Source organism: Camarhynchus parvulus, chromosome 21 (assembly GCF_901933205.1).
Source record: "Camarhynchus parvulus chromosome 21, STF_HiC, whole genome shotgun sequence".
Classification (NCBI taxonomy): Eukaryota; Metazoa; Chordata; class Aves; order Passeriformes; family Thraupidae; genus Camarhynchus; species Camarhynchus parvulus.
Window position 1 is genome coordinate 878,537 of NC_044591.1, and position 22,685 is coordinate 901,221.

The following is a 22,685-nucleotide window of genomic DNA, read 5'->3' on the forward strand; positions in this document are numbered from 1 at the left end:
CCACCCCGCACCACATTCTGTCGTTCATCCACGAAAAAACCCCTGGGATCGATCCGGGATGGGATCCGAGGGGCCACGGGTCCTTCCGAGCCCGAAGCCCAGCGCGTTCTGCACGATCCCCACGTGGATCCATGGGACAGGGACGGGAGCGTTCCCGAATTCTGGGTGGGATCTACCCGTGGGAAACGGCGCTGGGAGGGCCGAGGGGATCTGGGGTTTGGGGGAATTGGGGTTTGGGGCCTGGGGGAATTGGGGTTTGGAGAGTTTGGGGGGTTTGGGGGGGCTTAGGGTTTGAGGGGTTTGGATGGTTTGGGGTTTGAGGGGTTTTGGGGTTTGGATGAGCTGGATGGTTTGGGGTTTGAGGGGTTTGGAGGGTTTGGGGGTTTGGAGGATCTGGATAGTTTGGGGTTTGGAGAGTTTGGGGTTGGCAGGATTTTGGGGGGTTAGGAGAGGTTGGGGGTTTTGGGGTTTGGATGGTTTGAAGAATTTGGACTTTGGACAGTTTGGAGGGTTTGGGGGTCTTGGGGTTTGGACAGTTTGGGGTTTGGAGAGTCTGGGGTTTGGAGGGTTTGGGGGTTTTGGGGTTTGGATGGTTTGGGGTTTTAGAGGTTCAGGATTTGGAGGGTTTGGGGGTTTTGGGGTTTAGAGCATTTCAGGAATTTGGAGAATCTGGGGTTTGAAGGATTGGGATGATTTGGGGTTTGGAGGATTTTGAGGGGTTAGGGGTTTTGGGGTTTGGATGGTTTGGAGAATTTGGACAGTTTGGAGGGTTTGGAGGTTTGGGCATTTTGGGGTTTTAGAGGTTCAGGATTTGGAGGGTTTGGGGGTTTTGGGGTTTGGACATTTTGGGGTTTTAGAGGTTCAGGATTTGGAGGGTTTGGGGGTTTTGGGGTTTAGAGCGTTTCAGGAGTTTGGAGAATTTGGGGTTTGAAGGATTTGGATGATCTGGGGTTTGGAGAGTTTGGGGTTTGAGAGGTTTGGGGGTTTGGGGGTTTAGAGGGTTTCAGGAGTTTGGGGTTTGAAGGATTTGGATGATGTGGGGAGTTTGGAGGATTTTGGGGGGTTGGGAGGGGTTGGGGGTTTTGGGGTTTGAGTGGTTTGGGATTTGGAGGATTTGGGGTTTTGAGAGTTTGGGGTTTGGAGAATTTTGGGGGATTAGGAGGGGTTGGGGAGTTTGAGGTTTGGACGGTTTAGGGTTTGAGGGGTTTGGGATTTGAAGGATATGGATGATTTGGGGAGTTTGGGGTTTGGAGGATTTTTGGGGTTTAGGAAGGGTGGGGGGTTTTGGGGTTTGGACGGTTTAGGGTTTGAGAGGTTTGGGATTTGGAGGGTTTGAGGGATTTGGGATTTGGGATTTGGGGTATGGAGGATTTGGGGTTTGGAGGATTTGGGGTTATGGGGGTTTGGGGTTTGGAGAGTTTGGGGGTTTTGGGGTTTGGGATTTGGAGGGTTTGAGGGATTTGGGATTTGGGGTTTGGAGAGTTTGAGGGATTTGGGGTTTGGAGGGTTTGAGGGTTTTAGGATTTGGGATTTGGAGGGTTTGAGGGTTTTGGGTTTGGTTTGAGGGTGGATTTGGGTTTGGAGAATTTGGGGTATGGAGAGTTTGGGGTTTGGAGGATTTGGGGTTATGGGGGTTTGGGATTTAGAGGGTTTGAGGGTTTTGGGGTCTCAGGAGTTTGGCATTTGGAGCACCCCACAGCCCTGGCCACCATTCCTTCCCCTCGGATCCACGGCTGCGCTCCCAGGGCCGGAATTCCCGAGGGATGCGGAACCAGGAGGGCCCAGGATGGGAGAGGGGCCGGGAAAGAAATGGGACAAAAATGGGAAATAAAGCGGAATAAAATACAGAAATGAAGCCAAATAAAAAGGGAAGCGAAGCAAAACAAAAAAAGGGAAGTGGAGCTCAATAAAGCGAAATAAAAGAGAAACGGAACAAAATAAAAAAGCAAAATAAAGCGAAATAAAAGAGAAATGGAATTTAAAAAGTGAAATAAAGCAAAAGATAAAAAAGCAAAATGAATCGGAGTGAAAAAAGGAGAAAAATTAAAACGAAAAAACAAAATAAAGGAGAATAATAAAGGAAAATGAAGCGAAAAAACAAACAAAGCAAAGGGAAAAGCAAAATAAAGCACAGTTAAAAAGCAGAAAAACAAAGTCAGGAAACAAAACTACAGCAAAGTAATGATGCCAAATATAAGATTAAAAAGTGAAAGTAAAAAAAAAACAAGCCACAAAAGAAAGCAAAGCAAGGAAGCAAGAAAGCAAAATAAAATTAAGGCAAATAAAACGGAATTATAAAGAGAATTAAAGCAAAATAAAACTGCAGAATTAAAAAAAAAATGGCAACAGAATAAAGCAAAATTACAAAAACAAATAAAGCATAATGAGGCAAATTTAAAAAGCAAAATTTTAGAAGACAGGCAAAATAATAAAGCGAAATCAATGGGAATAAATGGGAATAAATAGGAATAAACGGGAATAAATGGGAACACATGGGAATAAATGGGGATAAACGGGAATAAATGGGAATAAATGGGGATAAACTGGAATAAACGGGAATAAATGGGAATAAATGGGGATAAACTGGAATAAACGGGAATAAATGGGGATAAATGAGAATAAACGGGAAAAAATGGGAAAAAATGGGAATAAATGGAGATATACGGGAATAAATGGGAATAAATGGGGATAAATGAGAATAAACGGGAAAAAATGGGAAAAAATGGGAATAAATGGAGATATACGGGAATAAATGGGAATAAATGGGGATAAACGGGAATAAATGGGAATAAACGGGGATAAACGGGAATAAATGGGGATAAACGGCAGTGGAGCCGCGCGGGTCCCGCCCCCCCGGGCTGGGCTGGAGCGGCCCCGGGAGCTCCGGCGGCGCTTTGGGGTCCGGGGGGCTCCGGGCACTCGGAGGGTCCCGGTCCCTGACCCCCCATCCCATTCCCGATCCCGATCCCATTCCCGGATCCCGATCCCGATCCCGGTTCCTGACCTGAGCTCATGGTGCGGCCCCGCGGCCCCGCGCGCCGCCGGAAGGGGCGGGGCCGGAACGGCGAGGGATGCTGGGAATTGGAGTCCGCACCCCCAAAATAAGTGTGGCACCCAGGGGGATGCTGGGAATTGGAGTCCGCACCCCAAATCCAGGTGTGGCACCCCAGGGGATGCTGGGAATTGGAGTCCGCACCCCAAATCCAGGTGTGGCACCCCAGGGGATGCGTGGGGGGGGGTGGACCCCCCAAAATAAGGGGGATGCTGGGGATTGGAGTCTGCACCCCCAAAATAGGTGTGGCACCCCGGGGGATGCTGGGAATTGTAGTCCACACCCCCAAAACAGGTGTGATGCTCCAGGGGATGCTGGGAATTGGAGTCCGCACCCCAAAAATGGGGTGTGACACCCTGGGGATGCTGGGAATTTGAGTCTGCACTGCAAAATAGGTGTGGCACCCCGGGGGATGCTGGGAATTGGAGTCCACACCCCAAAAACAGGTGTGATGCTCCAGGGGATGCTGGGAATTGTAGTCCACACCCCCAAAACAGGTGTGATGCTCCAGATTAAAAATGGGGTGTGACACCCTGGGGATGCTGGGATTTGAGTCTGCACTGCAAAATAGGGGATGCTGGGAATTGGAGTCCATACTGCAAAAACAGGTGTGGCACCCAGGGGGATTCTGGGAATTGTAGTCCACACCCCAAAACAGGTGTGATGCTCCAGGGGATGCTGGGAAATGGAGTCTGCACCCCAAAAATGGGGTGTGACGGGGTGCTGGGAATTCCCCCAAAAGTGTGTGGCACCCGAGGTGCTGGGAGGGGGTAACCAAATGAGTGAGGGGGTGTGACACCCTGGGGGCTGGGTTGTTGAAGGTGTGGCACCCGGGGGATGCTGGGAAGTCCACACCCCAAAAAGGTGTGGTCCGGGGATGCTGGGATTGTATCACACCCCAAAACGGTGTGTGCTAGGGTGCTGGGTGGTTGCACCCCAAAAATGGGGTGTGACACCCTGGGGATGCTGGGAATTGTAGTTCACACCCCCAAAATAGGGTGTGGCACCCCGGGGGGTGCTGGGAATTGGAGTCCATACCCCAAAACAGGTGTGATGCTCCGGGGGATGCTGGGGAGGTCGCGATGGGGTGTGACACCCATGCTGGGATTTGAGTTGCTGGCTGCAAAATAGGTGTGGCACCCGGGGATGCTGGGATGTACCCCCCCAAAAAGTGTGTGCTCCAGGGATGCTGGGTGGGTCTGCACCCCAAAAATGGGGTGTGACACCCTGAGGATGCTGGGAATTTGAGTGCTGCAAAATAGGTGTGGGACCCCGGGGGATGCTGGGGATTGTAGTTCACACCCCCAAAATAGGGTGTGGCACACTGGGGATGCTGGGATTTGTAGTCCACACCCCAAAAACGGGTGTGATTCTCCAGGGGATACTGGGAAATGGAATCTGCACCCCCAAAATAGGTGTGACACCAGGGAGATGCTGGGAATTGGAGTCCATACTGCAAAACCAGGCGTGAACACCCCGGGGGATGCTGGGAATTGTAGTCCACACCCCCAAAACAGGTGTGATGCTCCAGGGGATGCTGGGAATTTGAGTCCATACCCCAAAAATGGGGTGTGGCACACTGGGGATGCTGGGAATTGGAGTCCATACTGCAAAAACAGGCATGGCACCCAGGGGGATTCTGGGAATTGTAGTCCACACCCCAAAACAGGTGTGATGCTCCAGGGGATGCTGGGAATTGGAGTCCGCACCCCAAAAATGGGGTGTGGCACCCGGGGGATGCTGGGAATTTGAGTCTGCGCTGCAAAATAGGTGTGGCACCCCGGGGGATGCTGGGGATTGTAGTCCACACCCAAAAAATGGGGTGTGGCACACTGGGGATGCTGGGGATTGGAGTCCCCACCCCCAAAACAGGTGTGATGCTCCAGGGGATGCTGGGAAATGGAGTCTGCACCTCAAAAATGGGGTGTGACACCCTGGGGATGCTGGGAATTGTAGTCCATACCCCCAAAACAGGTGTGATGCTCCAGGGGATGCTGGGAAATGGAGTCTGCACTCCAAAAAAGGGGTGTGGCACACTGGGGGATGCTGGGAATTGGAGTCCGCACCCCAAAACAGGTGTGGCACCCAGGGGATGCTGGGAATTGTAGTTCACACCCCCAAAAGCGGGTGTGACCCCCCCAGGAGCGGTGTCCCGGTGACCTCGCAGGAGCAGCATCCCATTTCTGGCAGGTTTGAGTCATTCAGACCAAAATCACGAATTCACCGGCAAAGCTGGAGCTGCTCCAAACATCCCAACCTGGAGAAAGCTGCAGGTGAAAACAGCAGGGGAAAAAACAAGATCCACCCCTAAAAAAATCCCATTTTCTTGGGATTTGGACTAAAAATCAGGAACACAAACCAGGGTCCCACGGGGTGGGACAGGACACCTCGTTCCTGGTGGAACTGGAGGTAAAAATATCATTGAGAAGAAAAGGATTCATCCCTAAAAAATCCCATTTTCCTGGAGAAGAAATCAGGAATACAACCCAGACTCGCTCCTGGTGGATCTGTCCCCACCCTGCACCCTGGGAGCCCCAAATCCTCAGTTTTGGGATTTCAGGCTCAGGATCCCTCCCCCATTCCCTGTTCCCAGCCCCGGGAGCTCTGCGCTGGCAAAACGCTCCGGGAAGGGAATTAATACATGAATCACAAATGAATAATAAAGGATGGAGCCTGAGCTGTTCTTTACAGCCTTTATTGCAGGTGCACAGGTGTGAGGGTCACTCTGGGGTCACTCCAGGTCACTCTGGGGTCACTCTGGGGTCACTCCAGGGTCACTCAGCCCTCAGGCAGTCGCTGCCTTCTGCTTGTAGGTCGCCATCATCTTCTTGATCTCAGCGATGGCCTTGCCAGGGTTCAGCCCCTGTGGGAGGGGCTGGTCAGAGCCTGGGGGGGCTGCAGCACCTTCCCCTTCCCTTCCCTTCCCTTCCCTTCCCTTCCCTTCCCTTCCCTTCCCTTCCCTTCCCTTCCCTTCCCTTCCCTTCCCTTCCCTTCCCTTCCCTTCCCTTCCCTTCCCTTCCCTTCCCTTCCCTTCCCTTCCCTTCCCTTCCCTTCCCTTCCCTTCCCTTCTTCCTTCCTCCCCTCCCTCCTCCTCATCCCCTACAGAACTCCCAACCCTGCTCCTGCTGTTCCACCTTTTTTCCCCTAAAACCTGGAGCTCTCCTTCCTTTCAAACCCCAGCAGGTCACAGGATTACACTTGTGATAAACTCCCAAATCTGCTGCAATTCCACCTTTTCCCCCCCAAAAAAAAAGCTGGGATTCAGCTGGGTCTGTCCTTTTTAAAAAGCTGAAGTCCCAAGATCGATCCAAACCACAGCGAACTCCCAAATCTGCTGCTATTCCACCTTTTTTCCCCCTAAAACCTGGAATTCAGCTGATATTCTGCTTCCTTTCAAACCCCAGCAGGTCACAGGATTACAGTTGTGATAAACTCCCAAATCTGCTGCTATTCCTCCTTTTTTCCCCCTAAAACCTGGAACTGAGCTGGTTCTGTCCTTCCCATAAACACTGGGAGGTCACAGGTGGGATCCACCCACATAAAATCACAAATGAGCTGCTACTCATGGAAATATTTAGTACAGGAAGTGCTCAGCACCCCTTTTTTCCCAAAAAACCTGGAATTCAGCTGATATTCAGCCCCATCCCAGCCTCGGTTTCCCCAGGAAGAGCAGCCCAGCCCGGAGCAGGACGCGGAGCTGGAGCTCCCTGCTACCCCTGGAGCCAAACTGTCCCTGGGAGCTGGGCTCTGGTGGGGATCAGAGGGAGATTTCAGGATGGAATTCCAGGTTTTTGTGGGTGTCTGGATTTCCAGAGGCAGCCTGGGAACAGCCTGACTGCAGGGCTGTGGGGATTTCCTGCTCTGGGATGGTGAAAGCTCTGATGGGGAGCAGTGAGGCTGGGAAGAGGCACAGCCACACTGGGAAAGCTCCCCCTGCCCTGCACAGGAAGGGCTCAGAAATTCCCTGGAGCTCTCGTGGCAGGCGCTGCTCCCAAATCCTGGGATCAGAGGAGGAAAAGCTGATCCCAGCATCGGCTCTGCTGGGAGCTCTGGGTGTCCCCAAAACGGGGAAGTCTGGGGAAAAGTGGGACCTAAAAGGATCTTTTCCTATGGAAAACCACCAGGAATTCCAGAAAAGAGATGGAAAAGGGATGGGGAGACCTCACTGTGACCCTGCTGCAGCTCAGGGGGAGCTGGGAAAAGGAGGGATGGGGACAAGGGGACATGGGGAGGTGTGGGTGGGATATCGGGGTGAACCCCTCCCTGTGAGGGGGGACAGGGATGGAATTCCCAGAGAAGCCGTGGCTGCTCCAGCCCTGGAGGTGCCCAAGGCCCTGGGACAGTGCAGGGTGTCCCTGCCATGCAGTGAGAGGAACTCTGAGGTCCCTTCCGATCCAAACCACTGCAGGATTCCAGGGGCTGGTTGAGGTGGGAAATTGGGATCAACCCCTCCCTGTGAGCGTGGAGAGGCCTGGCATGGAATTCCCACAGAGCCTGTGCCAGTCCCTGATCCCTGGCAGTGCCCAGGCCTGGCTGGGGGCCGGTGCCATGTCCTGGTGCCATGGCAGGGCTGGCACTGCCACGGTGACCTGACTGCTCCCTCCATGACAGCCTGTGCCCAGTGTCCCATGTCCCTCCATGCCAGGCTGTGCCCCCTGCCCTGTGTACCCCCATGCCAGGCTGTGCCCAGTGTCCCATGTCCCTCCATGCCAGCCTGTGCCCCCTGCCCCATGTGTCCTCCATGCCAGGCTGTGGCACTGCCCGTGTCCTCTGGCTCCCTCCATGCCAGCCCATGCCCTGTGTCCCTTCCATGCCAGGCTGTGACACTGCCTCAGTGACTTGTGTGCCCTCCATGCCAGGCTGTGCCCTGTGTCCCCCCTCCCCCCCATACCAGGCCATGTCCCCTCCATGCCAGCCTGTGCCCTGTGGCCTCCATGCCAGGCTGTGTCCCCCTGTGCCAGCCCATGCCCTGTGTCCCCCCCATGCCAGGCCATGTCCCCTCCATGCCAGCCTATGCCCTGTGGCCCCCATGCCAGGCTGTGTCCTCCTGTGCCAGCCCATGCCCCGTGTCCCCTCCATGCCAGGCTGTGCCCCATGTCCTGTGTCCCTTCCATGCCAGGCTGTGACACTGCCTCAGTGACTCGTGTCCCCTCCCTCCCAGGCCATGTCCCCTTACGTCTCCTCCATGCTGTGCCCTGTGTCCCCTGATGCCAGCCCGCATCCCCCATGTCCCTCCATGCCAGCCATGCCCCGTTGTCCCCGCCGTGTCCCCGTACCTTGGGGCAGGTGCGGGTGCAGTTCATGATGGTGTGGCAGCGGTACAGCGAGAACGGGTCCTGCAGCTGCGCCAGGCGCTCCTCGGTGAACTCATCCCGGGAATCGATCATCCAGCGGTACGCCTGGGGACAGGGACACTGCTGGGACACTGCTGGGGACACTGCTGGGACATGGACACTGCTGGGACAGGGACACTGCTGGGGACAGGGACACTGCTGGGGACATGGACACTGCTGGGACAGGGACACTGCTGGGGACAGGGACACTGCTGGGGACACTGCTGGGGACAGGGACACTGCTGGGACACTGCTGGGACACTGCTGGGGACATGGACACTGCTGGGGACACTGCTGGGACAGGGACACTGCTGGGGACATTGCTGGGGACACTGCTGGGACAGGGACACTGCTGGGGACATTGCTGGGGACACTGCTGGGGACAGGGACACTGCTGGGGACAGGGACATTGCTGGGACACTGCTGGGGACACTGCTGGGACAGGGACACTGCTGGGGACAGGGACACTGCTGGGGACACTGCTGGGGACACTGCTGGGACAGGGACACTGCTGGGGACAGGGACACTGCTGGGGACACTGCTGGGGACACTGCTGGGGACACTGCTGGGACAGGGACACTGCTGGGGACACTGCTGGGGACAGGGACACTGACACTGCTGGGGACACTGCTGGGACAGGGACACTGCTGGGGACACTGCTGGGGACACTGCTGGGGACACTGCTGGGACAGGGACACTGCTGGGGACAGGGACATTGCTGGGACACTGCTGGGACACTGCTGGGGACACACACCCTGCTGGGGACACACACCCTGCTGGCACCAGCTGGGGATCCCACAGTGACACCCACCCAGCAGTGCCAGGCCAGGCCGCTGACACTGCTGCCTGAGGATTTTATATTCTGCATTTTTGAGATCCTGCGCTGCATTAGTGCCTAACTCCACACTCCACACAGTGCCAGCTGCTGCTCTCCCGTTCTGCTCAGACACAACAATTCCTCTGGGCCTGAAACTCAAGGACACCCTCCAGCCTCAGGGCCCAAAAAGTATAAACAAAATGAGTTGGGGGGCAGCAAACCTGGGGTAAATGACTTCATCACCTGAAGCTGTAACTGGAGCATTAACCCCTGATATGCAAATGGGGTTAAAAATTTATAATTGTCTGAAAAACTCGTGCCCATTGTCCATTTCGGGTGTGGCCTCACAAGTTTCTGACTGCCCAAGGTGTGTCTACTGAAGCCTTTAATAAATACTCACTTTATCCTCTTAACCCTGCCTGGCCTCTGCTCTGGGCAGCCACTCCAAGGCACCAAGACCAGCCAGGTGCCACTGACAGGTGCCACTGACAGGTGCCACTGGCAGGTGCCACTGGCAGGTGACAAAGCGCCTGTCCTCACCTGCATGAGCACGGCGGGGCCCAGGTACTTGTCCCCGTTCCACCAGTAGCTGGGACAGCTGGTGCTGCAGCAGGCACACAGGATGCACTCGTAGAGCCCGTCCTGCGAGGGAGGGGACACGGCAGCCTGTCACCACGGGGCTGGTGACACACGGGATCCACCCCTGTCCCCCTCCCGCGTGAGGCAGCCATTCCTGAGGGGAACAACCCCGACCCTCCCACACCGGGGCCAGCAGTGCCCCCCATGGTCCTTCTGACCCCCCAAGGTCCTTGTGGTGCCCCCACTGTCCCTGTGACCCCACTGTCCTCGTGGTCCCCTCCATGGTCCTTGTGCCCCCCCCATGGTCCTTGTGACCCCACCATGTTCCTCATGGCCCCCCAATGTCCTTGTGGTGCCCCATGGTCCTTGTGCCCCCCCCATGGTCCTCGTGGTCCCCCCAGCATCCTTGTGGTCCCCCCATGGTCCTTGTGACCCCACCATGTTCCTCATGGCCCCTCAATGTCCTTGTGGTCCCCCCATGGTCCTTGTGACCCCACCATGTTCCTCATGGCCCCCCAATGTCCTTGTGGTGCCCCATGGTCCTTGTGCCCCCCCATGGTCCTCGTGGCTCCCCCAGCATCCTTGTGGTCCCCCCATGGTCCTTGTGCCCCCCCCATGGTCCTTGTGACCCCACCATGTTCCTCATGGCCCCCCAATGTCCTTGTGGTCCCCCCATGGTCCTTGTGACCCCACCAGGGTCCTTGTGGTCCCCCCCATGGTCCTCATGGCCTTCCCAGTGTCCTTCTGGTCCCCCCATGGTCCTCGTGGCCCCACCAGGGTCCTTGTGGTCCCCAGGGTCCTCATGCCCCCCTCACTGTCCTTCTGACCCTCTCACTGTCCTTGTGGCCCATCCCATGGTCCCTGTGCCCCCCCCGGTCCTCGTGGCCCCCCTCCAGCTCAGGGTACTCATTCCATGGTCCCAGGAGCCACACAGGGAACCAGGATCTGGGATAGCAGGGGAAGGGCACGGCCTGGAGAGGAAGAGGAGCTGCTGGGGTCTCCTGCACCCTGCCTTGGTTCTCCTGCACTCCCACCCTGGTTCCTGCACTCCCACCTTGGTCCTCCTGCACTCCCACCTTGGGTTCCTGCTCTCCCACCTTGGTTCTCCTGCTCTCCCACCTTGGTTCTCCTGCACTCCCACCTTGGTTCCTGCTCTCCCACCTTGGTTCTCCTGCTCTCCCACCTTGGTTCTCCTGCTCTCCCACCTTGGTTCTCCTGCACTCCCACCTTGGTTCCTGCTCTCCCACCTTGGTTCTCCTGCTCTCCCACCTTGGTTCTCCTGCTCTCCCACCTTGGTTCTTGTAAAGAACCACCCTGGCCCTTGTAAAGAGCTGCTCCTCATCCACCCTCAAACAACTCCTCTCAAAATCCCGCCTTGCTCAAGACAGACACCCCAAATCTTGCACTGGAGCTTCCCCAGGAGCTTCCCAGGCTGCAAAACCCCAGCGAGGTGGGAGCACAGCCAGACACCCTCTCCCCACCGCGATGCTCCAGCCTGGAACCTGCAGAGTGCTCCCAGCAGCAGGAACTCCACAGGGGAATGGGATGGGGGCAGTGGGATCAGAGCCCCCCTGCCCTGAGCTGTGGGGCTGGGAAGGGGCTGAGGGCTCAGCTGTGACCCTGGGCTGCTCTGGGAGGGTTTCAGCACTGAAGCTGAAGTTCTGACCAGTTTCTGGCGATCCTCTATGGACTGCAGGTACTGCTGCTTGCCCTCCTTGGACTCGTCCTTCTTCTTCAGGTAGGGCTCGATGGATTTGTACTGGGCATAGAAGTTACTCAGGTCCTGGGGGCAGGAAAAGCACAGGGATCTGGTTGTGGGGCTGAGGAGAATCAGGGAACATCCTCAGCTGGATCCACCCCAAATCCCACCCTGAGGAGAACCAGGGAACATCCCCTGCTGGACCCACCCCAAATCCCATCCCTGCCATCCTGGGGGCAGGAAAAGCACAGGGATGTGGTTATGGGGCTGAGGAGAATCAGGGAACATCCCCATCTGGATCCATCCCAAATCCCACCCCTGTCATCCTGGGGGCAGGAAAAGCACAGGGATGTGGTTATGGGGCTGAGGAGAATCAGGGAAAGCATCCCCAGCTGTCCTGGGGCAGGAAAAGCACAGGGATCTGGTTGTGGGGCTGAGGAGAATCAGGGAAAGCATCCCCTGCTGGATCCACCCCAAATTCCACCCTGAGGAGAATCAGGGAACATCCCCAGCTGGATCCACCCCAAATCCCATCCTGGCTGTCCTGGGGCAGGAAAAACACAGGGATCTGGTGATGGAGCTGAGGAGAATCAGGGAAAACATCCCCAGCTGGATCCACCCCAAATCCCACCCTGAGGAGAATCAGGGAACATCCCCAGCTGGATCCACCCCAAATCCCATCCCTGCCGTCCTGGGGGCAGGAAAAGCACAGGGATGTGGTGATGGGGCTGAGGAGAATCAGGGAAAGCATCCCCTGCTGGATCTACCCCAAATCCCACCCTGAGGAGAATCAGGGAACATCCCCAGCTGGATCCACCCCAAATCCCACCCCTGTCATCCTGGGGGCAGGAAAAGCACAGGGATGTGGTGATGGGGCTGAGGAGAATCAGGGAACATCCCCGGCTGTCCTGGGGCAGGAAAAACACAGAGATGTGGTTGTGGGGCTGAGGAGAACCAGGGAAAACATCCCCAGCTGGATCCACCCCAAATCCCATCCCTGCTGTCCTGGGGCAGGAAAAACACAGGGATCTGGTTGTGGGGCTGAGGAGAACCAGGGAAAACATCCCCATCTGGACCCACCCCAAATCCCACCCTGAGGAGAATCAGGGAACATCCCCATCTGGACCCACCCCAAATCCCAGCCCTGCTGCCCACGCCGTGGGGCCCTGACCCCTCCCTTCAGCCCCACCCTGGGGGGCACAGCCTCTTGCCAAAATCCCCTCCTGGCACAGCCTTGTCACAGACATTTCTTTCATGAAAAATCCTCTCTTAGGATTTTCCCGCTGAAGCTGAGAAGTTCAGCGACCAGACATAAACAATAGGTTATCTGCTGCTGTGGAATGTAACAGGTCTGCCTGGATTGGCCCAGTTTGGATGTTTGGAGTTGGTGGCCAATCCAGGACTGAGCTTTCTTGGAGACAGTCCGGGACAGCGAGGTTTGTTATTCATTCTTTACTTTTCTTAGCTTAGTTTAGCAGCTTTCTAGAAACTCTCTTTTTCTTTTTAGTATAGTATAGTTTAAACAGATGTATATATCATAACATAATAAATCAAGCCTTCTGATCATGAAGCCAAGATCTCCTCTCTTCCTTCACCCCAAAACCCCTTGTGACCGCCGTCAACAAGTGACCACATTCACACCTCCCTGGGGAGGGGACACTGCTGATAACAGCCACTGAATGTCAGTGCATGGCTGATAAGAACTATGACATCCCACTGGGAGACGTGAGCCCAGAGGGAGGAGCCAAGCATTGCTACCCGGATATAATCTGGGATTCTGGAGCTCCAGCAGGGCTTTTCTCCACGGGATTCCCCAGAGGAACAGCAGCTGTCTCTTTTCCTGGATCTCCAGAGGAAGAATCCATCCTTCTCTACAGATGCCCCTTGCTCCAACAGAACCACACCTGATACTTCAGGAGGGCTGCAGCCACATTTTCAATGGGACTGCCACCAACACCCTGACCCACAGGGTGTCAGGTTGGGTTCTGACTCTGTCAGTGTTGTTCTAGTGGACTGCATTGTTTATTTTATTTTTTTTTAAATTTCTTCCCTATTAAAGAACTGTTATTTCCTGCTCCCATATCTTTGCCTGAGAGCCCCTTAATTTAATATTTACAGCAATTCAGAGGGGTGGGGAGGGTTTACATTCTCCATTTCAGGGGAAGGCCAAGATCTCATCTCTTCCCTCACCCCAAAAACCCTCGTGACCGCCGTCAACACAGCCTCACCTCAAATTCACACCTGGACAGCCGAGCAGGAGGTGCCATTCCCTCCCCAAGCCTGGCACGTTCCAGGCCAGCACACACTGAGTCACCGGGACCCGCCCAAGGGACACCTGAGCCAGGTGGCAGCTGGCACGCCCTGCTCCCAGCCCAGGGTGGCTGCACTCACCGGCACCAGGTCCTTCACCACGTACATGTGGGGCAGCGGGTAGATTTTGGTGACTTTGCTGAGGTCGCTGTCGATTTTTTTGATGCAGGCCAGGGTGTTGCCGCCGGCAATGTTCATGGCGCAGGAGCCGCAGATCCCTGAGGGGGGAAAGCAGAGCCAAAGTGTGGGATTCTCCCTCCTGCCCCCCCACCACAAAAATCCCCTTGGGTTGTGCTGGGGAAAGTCTGCTTGGCTCTTCGCAATCCACCAGGATCCCAAAAAAACTCTGCCCAACCTGAAAGGGTTTTGGGAAACACCTTCCCAAGCCACCAGGGTCCTCAGCTGTCCCAGAAAACCTCCTGGAAAGGCTCTTCTCAACCTGCTGGGATCCACATAAACCCCAAAAATCTCTTCTCACCATATCAGGGTCCTCACCCATCCCAAAAAACCTCGTCACAGCTTCTAGAAAATCCTCCTGTTGCTCCTCCAGAGCTTCACCCATCCCCAAAAAACCCTTTCTTGTTCTATCAGTGTCCTCACCTGTCCTGGAAAACCTCCTGGAAAGGCTCTTCCCAACATTCTGGCATCCACATAAACCCCAAAAAAATGTCTTCTCACCATATCAGTGTCCTCATCTGTCCCAGAAAATTTCCTGGAAAGGTTCTTCTCAACATTCTGGGATCCTCATTTACCTCAAAAAATCTCTTCTCACCACACCAGGGTCCTCACCCATCCCAAAAAAAACTCATAATACGTTCTGGAAAAGTCTCCTGCTGCTCCTCCAGAGCCTCACCCATCCCCAAAAAACCCTTTCTTGTTCTATCAGTGTCCTCACCTGTCCTGGAAAACCTCCTGGAAAGGCTCTTCCCAACCTGCTGGGATCTTCACTTACCTCAAAAAAATCTCCTCTCACCACACCAGGGTCCTCACCCATCCCCAAAAAGCCCTTTCTTGTTCTATCAGTGTCCTCACCTGTCCTGGAAAACCTCTTCCCAACCCACCAGGGTCCCAAAAATCCCCTCCCACCCCACCAGGGTCTTCCTCCATCCCACAAACGCCCCAGAGGAGAAGGAGGCCGCAATTCCCCACTGGAAGTTCTGTAACTTCAGCAGGGATCAACCAGGGGAGCTGCTTCCATCAGCACCCAAACCCCTTTCTCCACGGGGCTGCTCCTTCCCCAGCAGCAAATGAGGGGGCTTGGGTGGGATTTGGGGAGGGGAGAACATCCAGCTCTGCTCTCGGGTTTGGGGTACGAGGCGGGAGCCGAGAGAGGCATAAAATAAACAAAAAATTAAAAAATACAACCAACAAAAGGCATTAAAACGTGGGGAACTGCTGCAGCCTCCTCAGCCAGGGATGGAAGGGACCTCTGGGAATCATGCAGTCCAAGCCTGGGGCAGGTGGCACTGGAATGTGCCCAGAGGGGTTTGGGACCTCCCTGGGCTCTGCCCAACCTGCTGGGATCCTCATTTACCCCAAAAAATCTCTTCTCACCATATGATGGTCCTCACCCATCCCAAAAAACCTCATCACAGGTTCTGGAAAAGTCTCCTGCTGCTCTCTCCCTGGGCTCTGCCCAACCTTTTTTTGCCCCTAAAAAAAGTTTTGGTTTTGTCCTTCCTTTCTGTGCTGGGAGGCCACGGGATGGATCCAAGCTGGAGTAAACCAGCTACTCACGGGATTAGCAGTCAGAGGAGGTGCTCAGCACCCCTTTTCTCCCTAAAACCTGGAATCCAGGCTGACACCGCCCTTCCTTTCACCCCCTTGGAGGTCACAGGAGGGACCCAAGTGACAGCAAACTCACAAACCTCACTCCACCCTTTTCCCCCCTCTAAAAGCTGGAGCTGGAATTCCACTCCAGGAAAAGAACTTTTTTTTTTTTCCCCCCAAAGGTTCAGCTGGAATTTTTGTGTTTTAATGGAATTTTAGTGTTTTAATTTGTGGCTGCTGCTCCTTGTCCTGTCTCTGGGCACCACTGGGAAGGGTCTGGCACCATCCCCTGGCAATATTTGTGGGGATTGATGGGATCCCCTCTCAGCCTCCCCATCTCTGGAACAAACAGGCCCAGCTCCCACAGCCTCTCCTCACAAAAAAGGGGAATAAAATGCCCCAAATCATCCCTGAAATTCAGGAATGTAACCCCATTCCCCCCAGGCAGGAGCCCCCTCCCCTCGTGCCCATTCCCAAAGGGGACAGGAGGCAGCAGGGGCACAAAAATAGCCCGACAAAGGGATGGAATGACCCCTCTGAGGCTGTCTCGGGACTGCCACGAGGTTCCTCCCACTGCAGAAAGGCTCCCAGGCATTTTCCAGCCGGCCGGGAGGGGAGCAGGGCCCGCAGCAGCAATGTGGGACTGGGGGAGCCACAGAGGGGCAGGATGGAACCAGCCTGGCCTGAAAACCCGTCCTGTGCAGGGAGAATATTCAGGGCAGGAGTTCTGCCCCAGCCCGTGTGGAATTCCTGCCCTGCCGTGCGGATTCCAGGGGAAAAGGTGCCTCAGGAGTGCTGCTTTCCATCCCCAGCCCAGACAAAACACCCCCGGGCACGGCCTGCCCTGAGACTGCCCCGGCCTGCAGACCCACCTCGGTAATGCAGAGTCACTCCAGCCTGGAATGCAACCCCACTGCTCAGCACAACCTGAAATCCAGAGCCATTCCAGCCTGGAATGCACTCCCACAGCCCAGCAAGCCCCCTAAATCCAGTCATTCCTGCCAGGAATGCACTGCCACAGCCCAGCACTACCCGAAATCCAGAATTCCGCCCGCTCAACAAATCTCACACATCAATAGCTCAGTTAAGTAGGAATCACAGCCCAATCACCTTCACCGTGCCCCCACAGCCCCCTAATCCGTCATTCCTGATGCAACCCCACGCTCACTACCCCATCAGAGGTACAACCCCACAACCCAGCAAGCCCCCTAACTCCAGCCCACAGATGCACTGCCACACAACCTGAAGACTCCAGCCGTCACTCCACACACCAGAAAATTAGAATTCAACAGATGCACTCCACAGCAAGCCCAAATAGCATTGCGGAATGCAACCCCACTGCTCAGCAGGATCCTAACCCAGAGCCATTCCAGCCTGGAATGCACTCACACAGGCCAGCACAACCTGAAATCCAGAGCCATTCCTGCCAGGAATACACTCCCACAGCCCAGGAGCCCAGCAGGACCCTAATCCAGAGTCATTCCAGCCTGGAATGCAACCCCACAGTTCAGCACAACCTGAAATCCAGAGCCATTCCAGCCTGGAATGCACTCCCACAGCCCAGCAAGCCCCCTAAATCCAGTCATTCCTGCCTGGAATGCACTGCCACAGCCCAGCACTACCCGAAATCCAGAGCCATTCCAGCCTGGAATGCAACCCCACAGTTCAGCACAACCTGAAATCCAGAGCCATTCCAGCCTGGAATGCACTCACACAGCCCAGCAAGCCCCCTAAATCCAGAGCCATTCCAGCCAGGAATGCAACCCCACTGCTCAGCACAACCCTAATCCATAGAGCCACTCCAGCCAGGAATGCACTCCCACAGCCCAGCGTGACCCGTGACTCAGGAGTTTTTCCCAAGGGAAGTCTGAGAGCAGCCCCAAACCAGACCTGGCAGCAGCCACAACCCCAAACCACCAGTGCCCTTTTCCTCAATCCACCCCTGCCCGCGGCCAAAGGGCCACGGAGAAGATTCCTGGAGCTGTTCCTCGAAGTCCCGAGTGCTCTGTCCCAGTTCACCCAGTGTGGCTCCCGCAGCAGCACTGGCACAGCCCCCACTGCAGCCCTGCCCTCCCAGCCTCGCTGCTGGAATCTCTCCCTGATCCCCCCACGCACAGGGAGGCGGCACAGGAACCAGACTGGGACACAAACTGGAACAACTGGGAGCTGTGGAAGGAATTACTGGAGCTGGCAGCTCACAGCTGTGTCATTACACGCCGGGAGCACCAACTCCAGCTTTACTCCCTGGTTCATTTGGGTGTTTTATCCCCAGAGTGGGAGGAGGGGGTTCTGAGCAGTTTTACTCCTTGGGTCACTCAGGTGTTTTATCCCCAGAAGTGAGAGGAGAGGGGTTCTGAGCACTTTTACTCCCTGGTTTATTTGGGTGTTTTATCCCCATGGCTGAGAGCAGAGAGTTCTCAGCAGTTTTACTCCTTGGGTCCCTCGGATGTTTTATCCCCAGAAGTGAGAGGAGAGGGGTTCTGAGCAGTTTTACTCCTTGGGTCACTCAGGTGTTTTATCCCCAAAAATAAGAAGAGAGGGGTTCTGAGAAGTTTTACTCCTTGGTTCACTCAGGTGTTTCATCCCCACAGGTGGGAGGGGAGGGGTTCTAAAGAGTTTTACTCCCTGGTTCATTTGGGTGTTTTATCCCCAAAGATGGGAGGAGAGGGGTTCTGAGCAGTTTTACTCCTTAGCTCATTTGGTTTTATCCCCACAGGTGAAGGAGAGTTTTACTCCATGGTTCACTTGGGTGTTTCATCCCCACAGGTGGGAGAGAAGAGGTTCTGAGGCATTTTACTCCCTGGGTCACTCGGATGTTTTATCCCCTGAAGTGAGAGGAGGGGTTCTGAGCAGTTTTACTCCTTGGTTCACTTGAGTGTTTCGCCCCCACAGGCAGGAGGGGATTGGTTCTGAGCACTTTTACTCCTTGGTTCATTTGGGTGTTTCATCCCCAGCTGTGGGAGGGGGCTCTGAGCAGTTTTACTCCCTGGTTCACTCAAGTGTTTCATCCCCAGGGATGTGAGAGGGGGAGTTCTGAGCTCCCTGGGGCTCCCACACCCAGCACACGCAGCATTCCGAGTTCATTCCAGGCGGGAATGTGCTGTCCTTACCCTCCCTGCAGGACCTGCGGAAGGTCAGCGTGGAGTCCATCTCGTTCTTGATCTTGATCAGGGCATCGAGCACCATGGGCCCACACCTGCAGCACAAATCCCACATCAGACCCTGCAGAGCCCCCAGACGCAGGGTCTGACCCCTGCACCCACACTCAGCAGCACCTAGAAGGGTTTTTAACAATTCCCATGAATTCTGTGCGAATCCCAGGGATCCAACAGGGATCTCTGAGCAGCAGTGCAGCCCCAGGGCAGGGTGGGTCAGACTCTTGTGACCACTGAGGGTTTGGCCAACCCAGTGACCTGTGCTGGCCGCTTTTCCCCTCTCGGGGTCAGGCTGTGACAGCCCTGCCTAGCCCTGTGAGTCACAAGGGACACGGGACAAACACTTGGGGACAATTTCTGTCATTTTACACCCAGGGCACCACCCAGGGATTATTCACCGGGACAAAGCCACCCCAAAACCAGAGCTGTGGCTCCTGTGGGGTTTGAGTAGGGGCTGGGTGGGAGTAAGGGACACCCACTTGTTCAGGTCCACCTCGTAGGTCTGCATGCGGGGTTTGTCCCCGGCCTTGTCGGGGTCCCATCTGTAGATGGCGAATTTCTTCAGCCGCGGAGCCGCCGCCGCCGTCTGCGCCTGCCGGAGCACCTGGATCCGGGGAAAAACAGCCTCAGATCCCAGGAAAAACAGCCTCAGATCCCAGGAAAAACAGCCTCAGACCCAGGGAAAACAGCCTCAGACCCAGGGAAAACAGCCTCAGATCCCGGGAAAAACAGCCTCAGATCCCAGGAAAAACAGCCTCAGACCCAGGGAAAACAGCCTCAGATCCTGGGAAAAACAGCCTCAGATCCCGGGAAAAACAGCCTCAGATCCCGGGAAAAACAGCCTCAGATCCCAGGAAAAACAGCCTCAGATCCTGGGAAAAACAGCCTCAGATCCCACCCTGGATCCTGGGAAAACCAGCCTCAGATTCAGGGAAAAACAGCCTGAGATCCCATCCCAGATCCAGGGAAAACCAGCCTCAGACCCAGGGAAAACCAGCCTCAGATCCCACTCCAGACCCAGGGAAAACCAGCCTCAGATCCCATTCTGGATCCTGGGAAAAACAGCCTCAGATCCAGGGAAAAACAGCCTGAGATCCCATCCCAGATGAAGGGAAAAACAGCCTCAGATCCCATCCCAGATCCTGGGAAAAACAGCCTCAGATCCCATCCTGGATCCAGGGAAAAACAGCCTCAGATCCAGGGAAAACCAGCCTCAGATCCCATCCCAGATCAGGGAAAACCAGCCTCGGATCCCATCCCAGATTCAGGGAAAAACAGCCTCAGATCCCACCCTGGATCCAGGAGGAGATGCAGAGATGGATATGTGTGTATATATTAAAAAACATATTAAATATACATATATATAAAAACGTAATAACTACATATGTATTTACACACCTATACATATAACCATGATATATATGTTTGGAGTGACATGTGGATATATTTGTGTACAGTGTATGCTGCATGTATTCACATTATTATTATTATTATTATTATTATTATTATTAATAATAATGTATTTATTATATATTGCACTATATATATTACATAACACATTGTATATGTACATATAAATATATACATATATATACACATATAATTTTATATATATATAAATATATATACACATATAATTTTATATATATATAATATATAGGCACAAAATGCATATATGTGTGCACACACATATGCACATTGTTTATGGAGCATTTTATTTCTAATTATATGTATGTGTTTATAAATTATATGTATGCATTTGTATATTCTACTGACTGTCATTATAATGACATAATTACATGTTTACTTTATTTATATATTGTGTTTTAAATGACAGTCTATGTATTTATATATGCTATGTATTTATACAGTGTGTGTTACACGTTATGTAGAACACATAATATTTGTATTTTTATATATATGTGTACATAAAAGTATCCAATGCATTTTATATGGAACAAATTCAAATGTTCTATGTATGTTTATAAATTACATGTATTTATAGATGTGTTTGTAAATTGTAAGTATTTGTATATTGTGTTGTATGTGTAATTACAATAATATAATTACATTTTACATCTATATATATTTATGCACATGTTTTATATACATTACTTATATATAAGTATTTTTTATAATGCCTGTAGATAAATGTATATACACACATTATATTAATATATTTATATATAGATATATAAAACCATAAAAATAACAAACACATACATTTACATAGAGATTTTTATATTTACATATTTATATATATAGAGATAAATGACTATTTTAATATAATATTTAAAGTTTTATATAAATATATCCTGGGCCTCCCCGCGCCAGGATCCAGACTGATATTCCCAAAATTCTGACCCCTGCTCCTGGATCCATCAAATCCCCGAGCCTATTCCTGCCCAGTTATCCCAGAATTCCCAAGCACATCCTGCTCTTGCCGGGATCACCCTTGGCCCTGCTCCCCACAACCTCTTCCTGGAGTGCTCCCCTGCTCTTCCCACCATTTTCCTGGAATGTTCCAAATGTTCTTCCCAACCTTTTCCTGGAATGTTCCAAATGTTCTTCCCAACCTTTTCCTGGAGTGTTCCCACTGCTCTTCCCAACCTTTTCCTGCAGCATTCCCACTGCTGCCCCTGCTCTTCCCAACCTTTTCCTGTAACGTTCCCACTGCTCTCCTCAACCATTATCTGGACTGTTCTCCCTGCTCTTCCCAACCTTTTCCTGGAGTGTTCCCACTGCTCTTCCCACCATTTTCCTGGAATGTTCCAAATGTTCTTCCCAACCTTTTCCTGGAGTGTTCCAAATGTTCTTCCCACCATTTTCCTGGAACGTTCCCACTGCTCTTCCCAACCTTTTCCTGGAGTGTTCCCACTGCTCTCCCCAACCTCTCCCAGGGCTCCACTTCCCTTCCCTGCTCCCCGCTCCTGTCCCCACTGCTCTTCCCAACCTTTTCCCGAACCACTCCCCAAATTTCCTGTTGTCCTTCATCTCCCCCAAACCCTTCCCCAGACCCAGCTGCTCTCTGCCCTCAGCCCTGCCCTTTTCCCCGCCATTCTTCCCCCATTTCACCTCCTCCTGGATCTCTCCTGCCCCCTCCCTCCATCCCCTTTTCCTCCCCTCTCCCAAACCCCACAGACCCATTCCAGCCCCTCTGCCACTGACCCTATTCCCAAATCCCACAGACCCCATTCCCTCGCACCCACCCCATTTTCCCATCCACTCTTCCCAGATTTTACAACATCTCAGTCCCTCTCCGGCCCCTCTGAAACTGTTCCCCCTGCCCACCCCAATTTCTGCACAGCCCCTTCCAGACCCCACAAACCCTCTCTCCCACCCTTTCCCTCACATCCATGCCAAATTCCCCCTTCCAAACCCCACAAACCCTCCCTTTCCCTCCTCAATTCCCCCTTCCAGACCCCACAGAGCCTCTCCAACCCCCTCCTCACAGCTCCTTCCCCACTTTTACCTCAGCCCCTTCCCCAGCCCTGCCCTCCTGTCCATCCCTAATTCCCCAAAATCCACCTCCGGACCCCCCACTCCAATCCCAAACCCCCCACTCCAATCCCAGACCCCCACTCCAATCCCAGCCCCCTCCCCACAGCTCCCTCTCCCCCTCAGCTCACCGCTTTTCTCTTCCACCGCCATCCCGGACCCCTGCAGCCCCTGGCCGCCTCTGGCACGCCTCCCCCCGCTCCACTGCCAGCCCCCGCGGCCGCCCCGGCCCCTCACCGTCCGCGGCCCGGCCCGCAGGAGCCGCGCGGGGACTCCGCGCCTCAAGGAGACTCCGACCGCGGCCGCCGCCATCTTGGCGCTGCGCAGTTCCGCCCGCCCCGGAAGCGCTCCCGCCGCCGCCATGTTGCTGCGCTGACGGGAAGGGGGCGCCCGCCATTTTGAGTGTGGCGGCGCCCTCAGGAGAGGCGCCATGTTGGGTGTGGCGCGCCCTGTGGGACGGGGGCAGGACGCC

General features: G+C 54.2%; 2 protein-coding genes across 3 annotated transcripts in view; both read right to left on the minus strand.

Moving 5' to 3' along the window:
• Positions 1–3,043, minus strand: part of ATP13A2 (ATPase cation transporting 13A2) — a 31,296-nt gene extending 28,253 nt beyond the window's left edge. For both annotated transcript variants that reach the window (XM_030963649.1, XM_030963646.1), the window contains exon 1: positions 3,005–3,043. In XM_030963649.1, coding sequence (XP_030819509.1) covers positions 3,005–3,014 — 10 coding nt within the window. In that variant the 5' untranslated portion in view covers positions 3,015–3,043. The remainder of the gene's footprint in view (positions 1–3,004) is intronic.
• A 2,690-nt stretch (positions 3,044–5,733) lies between these two features.
• SDHB (succinate dehydrogenase complex iron sulfur subunit B) lies at positions 5,734–22,536 on the minus strand. The gene is made up of 8 exons (XM_030963689.1): positions 22,451–22,536; positions 19,195–19,319; positions 18,671–18,756; positions 13,872–14,008; positions 11,448–11,564; positions 9,743–9,844; positions 8,329–8,451; positions 5,734–5,915 (listed from the first exon to the last, which is right to left on the minus strand). Exons 1-8 carry the CDS (start codon positions 22,523–22,525, stop codon positions 5,838–5,840), a joined length of 843 nt encoding a protein of 280 aa, XP_030819549.1. The 5' UTR covers positions 22,526–22,536; the 3' UTR covers positions 5,734–5,837.
• Positions 22,537–22,685: the final 149 nt, after the last annotated feature.